This window comes from Crocuta crocuta, unplaced genomic scaffold, assembly GCF_008692635.1.
Source record: "Crocuta crocuta isolate KB4526 unplaced genomic scaffold, BGI_CrCroc_1.0 scaffold16, whole genome shotgun sequence".
NCBI lineage: Eukaryota > Metazoa > Chordata > Mammalia > Carnivora > Hyaenidae > Crocuta > Crocuta crocuta.
Window position 1 is genome coordinate 6,891,404 of NW_027531893.1, and position 9,909 is coordinate 6,901,312.

At 51.1% G+C, this 9,909-nt stretch overlaps 1 protein-coding gene across 1 annotated transcript in view; it reads left to right on the forward strand.

Moving 5' to 3' along the window:
• ABAT (4-aminobutyrate aminotransferase) overlaps window positions 1–9,909 on the forward strand; it is an 82,897-nt gene that overhangs the window by 53,538 nt on the left and 19,450 nt on the right. The window contains exon 3 of the mRNA XM_077773220.1: window positions 7,521–7,570. Within this exon, the coding sequence (XP_077629346.1) occupies window positions 7,521–7,570 (50 nt within the window). The remainder of the gene's footprint in view (window positions 1–7,520; window positions 7,571–9,909) is intronic.

The following is a 9,909-nucleotide window of genomic DNA, read 5'->3' on the forward strand; positions in this document are numbered from 1 at the left end:
TCTCTTTGTTAAAAGACATTACGAGGATGAATATTTAAATCTACATTTTTGTGTACTGGCCCCATTATTCTCTTAGGATGAATCCTGAAATGAGATTCCTCAGTCGAAAGGAATAGGAAGGCAGCATTAGCTGGTACTCACGCCAGCAGGACACGAGCATGCCTATTTGCCTACAACCTCACTAACACTGGGCTTTCCTGTTTTTTAGAATCTTCAGTGTTTTGGTGGGGCCCAGGTCTGGCCAGACTCTGTGTTTGGGGGTGGTCTGGCTCGGATGGGATTGAGGTCCTGGCACGGCCTCCATTGGGGACATTGGGCACCTGTTGGGGCAGAATTCTCATATCTACCGTCTCCAGGGATTCTCATCTTCTTTCTTTACTGCAGGCTCCAGACACATCAGTCAGGCCGCAGCCAAAGTCGACGTTGAATTTGATTATGATGGGCCCCTGATGAAGACAGAAGTCCCAGGGCCTAGATCTCGGGTGAGTTGAGCACACTTGAGTGGTGTTCTTAAGAACAGCGTGAAAGGGGTCCATGAGGCAAGAACACAGCTGAGCTTAGAGACCTATATTCTTAGTTGCTTTCAGAGAGCTTACCACTAGAGTTCCAGGACATTCTGCCATAAGAAGTCAAAGAAAGCTTCTCAGAGGAGATGTATTCATTATTTGTTGTTACGATAATGCTGTGTAACAAACAAGCACAATACCTCAGTAGCTTGCTAATGCATCTAGGGTTAACTGGGAGTTAGCCAGGCAGCTCTGTTGGGCCCATCTACAAGCCTGGGGGATGACTGGCCACTGGTTGATGCAGGATAAGCTTGTCTTGGTCACTGCAGTGACGTGGCTCCGCTCCCTATGTCTCTCGTCCTTCAGCAAGCTGGGCTGGGGTCGTCCTCATGGTGATGGCAGAGGTGAGCACGTGATGTCTAGGCTCCACACTGGTCTGCCATCACTCCTACCTCATTCTGTTGGCCAAAGCAAGGCAGATGGCAGTGCTAGAGGGCACAGGGCAAGGAAGCAAAGGCCCTTGATCTTGACCTTGAAGGATAAAAAGGAAGAGTTCACCGAAGGAGTGCATTCTGTTGTAGACCAGGTAGAGAGAGGCGTGCAGGGTGATAGGACATGGTATGTGAGACACGGGGGGGTAGCTCCAAATCCCTGGAATAGATGTTATCATGTGAGAAGGAAGGGGCCCAGGATGTGTCTGATGAGGGGAGGCTGGGGCTTTTCAAAGTTGCTACAGAACCTGCATATTACACACTTCAGGAGGCTGACTAACCTTGACTCTGTGTTGCTCTGTGTGGTACTGTGTCTAATGTTCGCACCTAAAAAATAAGTATAAACCTTTTTAATACAAATCAGCTTTTTTCTCCACAGATTTTATCCACAGTGTCACTTTTTTTTTTTTTTTTTACTATCAGAAGAAACCCCTTTTTGAAAAATAAGATAAAAACAGAGAGGGAGGCAAACGACAAGAGACTCTTAAATACAGAGAACAAGCTGAGGGTTGCTGGAGGGGGGTGGGAGGGGATGGGTAAATGGGTGATGGACATTAAGGAGGCCACTTTTGGGGATAAGCATCGGGTGTCCTATGTAGGAGCAGAATCACTGGGTTCTACTGCTGAAGCCAAGACTACACTGTATGTTAACTAACTTAAGAATAAAAGAATTTAAAAATTTTTAAAAATTCAAAAGAATATATACACAACTTAGTGAGATGAACATAAGAGTTTAGCAATATTGTGGGCACAAAAGGCATTCAGCATCTATATATTCCAGCAATAAACAGAAATGGTTTTTTTAGAAGATGGCAGGACTTAATATAATTACCACATACTCCTTAACCTACTGTATTTCTGTGTGACTTCCCATTCTTTATCAAAACTAGCATAAAAATGTTAGTTTCTAACCAGTATTCTAACAAGTGTCTAACTTGTTTCTTCAGGTCTTCATTTCCTTATGAAGACTCCCACATCATGTAAAACTTAAATTTGTATGCTTTTCTCCTGTTTAAAAAAAAGAGGCCTTTTGTCATTGCAATTACTTTATAAATCCAGAAATCTTTGTACTAATGCAAGTCATTGTAGTTATTTTGATGGTGTTTTGCTAACAAAAGGAGAGACTTTTTCATGCATATTTCTATGGGGGAGGGGCGGATTTTCATTTCATAGTGGAGAAATACCTAGAATAATTTTTTATATTCTTGTCATTACTATTGGTTTCTACTTTTATGTGGAACTGTATCATTTTATGACACTAATTGCTAAAGTTGATTTTAGGCTGGATTATTTTTAGAAATTAAATACGTGTGAGAGCAAAGCAACTAGGTCCCAATTCCCAATTTATAATTCCCAGTTTCTATATGTGCATCTGGGTAATGGAGGGTTTAGATTATAATTACGAATGGTACTTTGATGTGCAAGTTTCTAATTTCAGTTGATTTTATTTTTTCTAATGGGGTGTTAAAGCCTCCCCCCCCAAATACAAGGGGAACCTATGCTTTTATGAGCAGTAGATAAACCCCTTTCACTTAAATTTTTGTTGTTGTTAAATAATTTATTTTATTTTATTATTATTTTCTAACTTGCTAAATTCTTGNTAAGTGAGGATGGGCTAGAGCCTCCACGCTTCTGTTACGGCTTAGCTGAGGGACACACTTCCTCTGTGCTGGCTCTTAAAAAAAATGCAACTGACTTTGGTCTAAACCTTTTTTTTTCCCCTTCTAATTTCCCTTGTGATTTCTTCTTTGACTCATTTGTTATTTATGTCGTGTTTAATTTCCACTTTTTGGTGAGCTTCCCAAACTTCTTTCTGTTACTCATTTCCAATTTCATTCTGTTGTGGTTGGAAAACATATTTTGTGTGAATACCATCCTTTCACTGAGGCTTTTAAATGGTCTATCTTGGAAGATGTTCGCCAGGCACTTGAGGACAACACGTACTCTACCACTACTGAGTGGAACGTCCCGTCAAAGTGTCTGTGGGGTCTGTTGGTTGAGAGTGTTCTAGTCCTGCTTCCTTGTTAATCTTCTCTTTTTTTAAATTTTTTAAATGTTTATTTATTTTTGAGAGACAGACAGAGAGACAGAGAGCTGGGAGGGGCAGGGAGAGAGGGAGACACGGAATCTGAAGCAGGCTTCAGGCTCCAGGCTGTCAGCATGAGCCTGATTCAGGGCTCAAACCCGTGAACCACGAGATCATGATCTGAGCTGAAGTCAGATGCTTCACTGTTTGAGCCACCCAGGCGCCCTGTCCCTTGTAATCCTCTGCCTGATTGTGCTGTCCACGATCAAAAGCCCAATAGTATTAAACTTGCCAGCTATTCTCTTATAACTACATTTTTCTTCCATGCTGCCATTTTTGCTTCATGTAATTTGGGGCTCTGTTATTGGGTGCTTACATGTTTATAATTGTTATATCTTCTTAGTGGACTTCACCTCCAGAAGTATTTTTGTTTCTTTGTTTTACACTTGATTTTGTTTGATTAATATAAACCATTTCAGCTTTCTTAGGATTGCTGTGAGAGTCATGTACCTTTCTCTGTCCTTTTATTTTCTACATATTTGTATCCTTGAATCAAAAGTATGTCTTGTGTAGACAGCATATAATTGTATCTTTTTATCCAGTCTGACAGTTTCTGATTTTTTATTGGTTGTTTCATGTGCACACAGGTAATGTTATTATCTATATGGTTGTGTTTACATCTTCCATTTTACCTTTTGTTCTCTATGTATCTCATATTTTTTGTTCCTCTTTTACTTTTTTTTTCGTTAAGTGGATATCTTCTAGTGTATCATTTTCATTTCTTTCACAGTTGCTATTTATTTTTTAGTTTTCTTCGTGGTTGCTCTAATGTTTACCGTGACATCTTAACATGAATCTTCTTCAGATTTATATCTGAATCTTTCGTTGTTGTGATATATAAAACACATACAGAAAAATTCATAAAATGCTAATTCACAGCTTAATAAACCATTATAAAGAAACCATTCATGTAAGCAACCAAAGATACCTTCTGTGTGACCACAGAATGGGCAAAACATGGCTTACCTCACCAGTTCAAGCTTCATCCCGAAAGGTGGGGAATCTAGGGGATTGTAGCAAACCTAAATCAGTCTCTACTTTCCCCAAGAATGCAGATGCTGTGCATTTTTTCTGCAATTACGAAGAGAGCCGAGGCAATTACCTGGTCGATGTGGATGGCAATCGGATGTTGGACCTTTACTCCCAGATTTCCTCTGTCCCCATAGGTAAGAGCTGGGAAGCCCGCCCTCGGATGTACCTCTGCTCTCCATTAGTCATAGCTGTCCCGACTTTCGTTGCTCCCTCCAGCAGGCACATCCCTGTGTGTTGCAAGACACTTCCCTCAAGGGCAGAGAAAAAGAACAAGTCATGGGTAGAGAGTCTGTTATAGGGACTTTATTTTTTTTAATTTTTTTTTTTTAATGTTTTATTTATTTCTAGGAGAGAGAGAGACAGCGTGAGCAGGGGAGGGTCAGAGAGAGAGGGAGTCACAGGTTCTGAAACACGCTCCAGGCTCTGAGCTGGCAGTCAGCACAGAGCCCGATGCAGGGCTCGAACCCACAAACCGCGAGATCAAGACCTAAGCGAAAGTCGGACGCTTAACCGACTAAGCCACCCAGGCGCCCCTGTTATAGGGACTTCAGATGTCTTCTCTCATTTACTCTTCCTCGAAACTCTGCAGGGTGAATATGTATTAATACCCCCATTTTGTTGATAGATAAGCAAAGCTCCGAGAGGGGATTGATGCAGCTTGCAGGGGAGGCACGGCCAGGACATGAACCCAGGCCTGCGGGACCACAGCCTCCAATGTCTGCTGTCTTAGGTTAGGTCTCTTGGAAGAAGAGCCTGGGGCAGGCGCTCTGTGCAAGTCGCTTATTAAGGGCACACTCTCAGGAGACCGGGGAGAGAGAGAAAGGCTAAGAAGGATGAGGTTTCAGCCAGAGACTAGCCACTGCCTGATCCCACAGTAGGGGAGAGGGGGTGGCCTCTGGAGCCTGAATTGCACCCAGATTTGACCCCAGACTGTGCCAAAGAGGCTGGCCTTTTTGTACCCAGTCATTGCCCATTAGCTGCCAGCAGGAAGGGCCTGGCTCATCTTTTGGGCAAAGGGGCCTCCATTCACCAAGGAAAGATTTCCAGAGAAAGAGGAGACTGGAGCCGTTCCTGACCCCCAGGAGGGCAGCTGGGAGAGGGGTGGCTGCCCAGTCAAAGTGAGCAGGGAGGGGCACCGGCAGTGTCTGCCTCACCAGGGTCACCTCCGGCTTGCTGCTGGAGGAGAGTGCGGCACATGTGGGGCGGATAGGGCTGACTGTCACACACGCAGGTCTCTGCTGTGCTCAGTGGTCTGTGGGCTGAGCCTCTCGTCTGGTGAAGCCTGCCCCTTCGTGTGTGATGCCAGCCCCTATTTATTTCCCATTAAGATGCGATTAGATGCTATGGTGACTCATTCTTTTTGGGAAGCCTGTCATTCAGAAGTGCTTTGGCCTGTGAGGGCGTCTGGGGTTCTGTGATTTGCACAACCCTGTCCGTGTTCTGTGTCGCACTGGAAGGGCCTGGCCTGCAGTTCTCAGGGTCAGGTCCTGGCTCTGCCACGTAACGGCCACGCGCTGCAGGCCATCCTCTTCCCAGCTGACTCCCCATCTTCCCGGCCTCCCGAGCCCCCGAGGGCCTCCCTCACTTCTCCAGCCGGCCACCCAATGCACAGGATCCTGGGGGGTCAGGCCGGCACAAGGTGGGAAACATTTTCCTCCCCTATTTCTAGTCTTCCAGATGGGTTTTTCTAACTAGTAACTGTGCCAGGCACGCTGCTAAGCACCTATAATACCAGGTCTTTCATCATTGTCTCCACCTTAGCCACGGGGCCGGGTTTCTAGAGGCCACGAGGTTTCTCCAGCGTGTCCAGGGAGCCCGAGGGTTTGAACCAAACAGTCTCTGCCTCCTGTGATAGCTGCCTCCCAGAGGACACCCCTGCCCTGCCCTGCCCTGCAATGCGGAGGTCCCACAGCTTTGAAAGCCCAGGCGTGGATTTCCCTGATCCAGACAGACTGGCTTTGCTCTCATCTCTCCTGCAGCCACCAAGACAGGCTGCATGTGTGGCTTAATAAGATTGCCCTGGAACTGGCTTATCTACTGAGGCGCAGAGTCTGAAAGGCCTCTGGCCACAATGTGGTTGGAAAAACCCCGCAGAAGCCTCCTTCCTTGACTACCTTGACTAATAGACACCTTGCAGCCAAGGGCCCAGCAGCTGCCAGGGCAGAGGCAGCTCACAGCTCTGTCCCCTGGGAGCCCAGGTCACCACCCCCCACCCCGCCCCAGCCCACCCTCCTCCAAGCACAGAGTGAAACNGTCCCTTCACTCTGTGATGCTGCTGAGGAGAAGGTCTGCCCTGGGTGGCTGGGTGGTGCCGGGGCCTCCCCTCCCCTCTGGGCTCACTGGCCTCCTCTGCCGGGACTGAGCAGAGGCCCCAGGCCCAGAGCCTCGGGCGGGCCTCTCTCCTTTCAGAGTAAGTATATTCAAACTAGAAAGTGAATTGGTTTAAAGAAAATAGGTCTCTCTCTCCTGTTGAGAAGGTTCTGGGCTCTCGCCCATGCCCCAGATCTCCATGTCATGCGTTTGTTCACCTGGTGTCCGCTGAGCGGCACATGTGGCCCCTGCCTTGAAGGGTCTTCCAGTCCGGTCTCTGACCTCTGTGCCTGCACCCACTCAGACCTGGCCACCCTGCGGGAGTCATGGCCGGCATGGGAACGAGGAACAGAAACTAGAAGCACAGGCTCTGAGGCTGGGGCGCCCTGGCCCCGGTGCATTTCCTTCCTTTCCGATAAAGGCCTCCGCTGACCGAGCATCTGCTGTGCGAGGCAGGCTTTCTCTTTGTTCAGGGCTCCTGGTGCGTGTTAGGTTGCTTTTGAGCCTGGAGATATCAGAGCGTCACTGTCAAGATGCGTGTGCTGGTCTACGTATGCGTGCAGAGGGCAGATTCATAGCAGGGCAGCTGCTGAGTCAAAGGGTATCCTAAGCCCTGCCGTGCTGGGCAATTGAGGCAGCAGGGCTCCGGGAAGCAGCAAACGTCCAAAGGGGTGGGGCGGGTCCCAGGGTTGCAGACTGCATCACTGACGGGCTCAGTTCCAGAGCAAACGGGTGTTGCGATTCAACGCCACTGGGAAGAAGGTGAGGGCCGTGGTTCATCACACCGGCCCAGGGAAGCACTCCCAGCCCTGGCCTCGAATGTGCCTTAACCTTGCCTTCACCGCCAGGGGCTCTAGCCGGGTAGGGCTCACACCCGGGCTTCAGGACTGACAAGAGATTTGCTGAAGGTTTCCGGCGGCAGCCTGAGTGATTCTGAGTCCGGAGGTCTGGGTGGACCCCAGGAGTGGGTCTTATTGTCTCCAAGAGATAACAAGGCCCCATGTGAAGGGAGGGGCAGGGTATGGGGGAGGGGCGCAGAGACCCTGGGCAGGCCTGTAACCAAGACCCTAACCGTGCCCCTCCCCATCTCCGCAGGCTACAGCCACCCCGCTCTCCTGAAGCTGGTCCAACAGCCTCAAAACGCGGTGAGTCCCGGGTTCTGCGATGTTGATGGAGGTCCAGAGGGTCACTGGGGAGCCTTGGGAAATACCCCATTCACTCACTCATTCATTCCACAAATGGTTACTATTAAGCACATACGATACTCTAGGCACTTGGAAGAGTGAAATAGGCGCCAAACGCCGCGTTCACCACTTCACAGCTGTAGTGTTGACAAGTCTGTGAGGCAGGTCCCGCTGTCATCCCCATCCTACAGAGGACGCTGAGGCACAGAGACCTTTGTCCAAGGTCACACAGCAGGAGGAGGTGCTGCGAGTAAAACCCACAGGAGCTGGGGGGTTTGGGGGATTGAGGGGNAAATGACCTTTGAGCCGAGACGCCTGCAGGGGAGGGGAGTGGGTGGGAGAGGAGCTTCGAGGCTGAGGAGCCAGAGGACAGCGTGGCCAGAGCCAAGCCAGGGGCCTGACGGCGTGCAGTTTTAGGGACCACGCGGGCTGATGTCGGCCTCGGCAGTGGTGCCGGTTGCAGAGGTGGTGCTCTGCGGGGGGCCGTCCTGTGCACTGGTCGTGCCCTCCATGCCAGGAGCATTACCTCTTCAGCTGGGATAAGCACACCCTGTCTGCAGACATTACCACATGCCCCGGGGAGGGGGTGTGTGTGGAGGGGCCCCGAGGCCAGCAGCCGCAGGAGAGGGGCAGGAAGCCCTTGAGCAGTCACACTGATCTAACAGTTGCAGAGACGCACATTCCCCCAGCGCACTGCTCAGTGAATCGTCCCAATTCCTTATTACTTCCTTCAGGAGCCTTTTTAGACACGATTTTCTTCACTGCTCCCACCTTTACACAGTTTTTAATGCCGGCCACGTCTACTACTGCCGTGGCAAATTACCGCCAGCTTAGAGGCTTACACCACCGCCCGGGAATCTCGCCCGGGTTTTGTGGGCCAGGGGTCTGGCGGGCTCTGCACAGGGTCTCACGTCAGCTCTCAGCCGAGGCTCGGGGGCAGAATCTGCTTTTGCAGGTTGTGGGCACCTCACTCCCGTGGTTTCTGCGTGGTCCCTCCGGCCTCGAGTCCTTCCTCTCCGCCTTCCTCCCGTGTNCAGCGCACTGCTCAGTGAATCGTCTCAATTCCTTATTACTTCCTTCAGGAGCCTTTTTAGACACGATTCTCTTCACTGCTCCCACCTTTACACAGTTTTTAATGCCGGCCACGTCTACTACTGCCGTGGCAAATTACCGCCAGCTTAGAGGCTTACACCACCGCCCGGGAATCTCGCCCGGGTTTTGTGGGCCAGGGGTCTGGCGGGCTCTGCACAGGGTCTCACGTCAGCTCTCAGCCGAGGCTCGGGGGCAGAATCTGCTTTTGCAGGTTGTGGGCACCTCACTCCCGTGGTTTCTGCGTGGTCCCTCCGGCCTCGAGTCCTTCCTCTCCGCCTTCCTCCCGTGTCTGCTCTTCGCAGCGGGCTCATGTGGTTGCACTCAGCCCGCCCAGAAAATCCAGAACGCTCTCCGTATCCGAGCTGATCAAGAACCTTAATCTCATCTGCAAATTCCTGGTCCCAGGACCAGCAGGCGTGGCATCCACGGCACCCCTCTGCCATGCGGTATACACGAACCGTGTAGACGCTGTGCCTCCCACACCACGGGGTAGGGGTGAGGTGGGGGGGCGGTTTCCGCCCCTGGTGGGAATGCACGAATTGCACCTGGTCTCCCCACACCGCGCCCCCCTCTCCGGTTGCCGTTCCCCTGACGTCCAACGGCAGACGTGCGTTTCCTCCGTTCTTCACCCGCGGACGTGGAGCCGTAGCGGGCATGGCCCTTACCGCGCCCGGCGTGTTTCCCGCAAAGCCCGCCTGCCGGGCGTGTGTGGCCGCAGACCAGGCGATCGCACGGCTTCCGGGCCTTCCGTGTGCGCATGCGCTGCAAGTAACCGCCTCATCCAGCTGCCGACGGGCCCTTGGGTCGTGTCCTTCCAGAACGTGGGAGCACGTGTGCCCCGGAAAACACGTGCGTGCATGGCCACGGGACAGGAGGCCCAGCCGCCGGGCTGCCCGTGGCCGTGCACACGCGGGCGGCTTCAGCGCCTCCTGCCGGCCGGGCCCTCGCTGCACAGCGTGGGACTTCTGATGCTGTGCGTCCTCGCCCACGCCAGGTGTCCCCGAGGGGCTTGCGCGTCACAGGGGGCGTGACTCCTAAAAAGAGGAATCTAAGATAGGTGGGGATGGGGGGCAGGAGCGTTGGGAACCCACTCCCCGAGCTTAAAGTCCCTTTTAACTGGCAGAGTGGAAAGGAACAGGGAAGAACCACTTTTCCCGCCAGGGGAGGGGCTTGGGGACGCACAAGTTCAGGAGCTGTGGGAGAGGAAA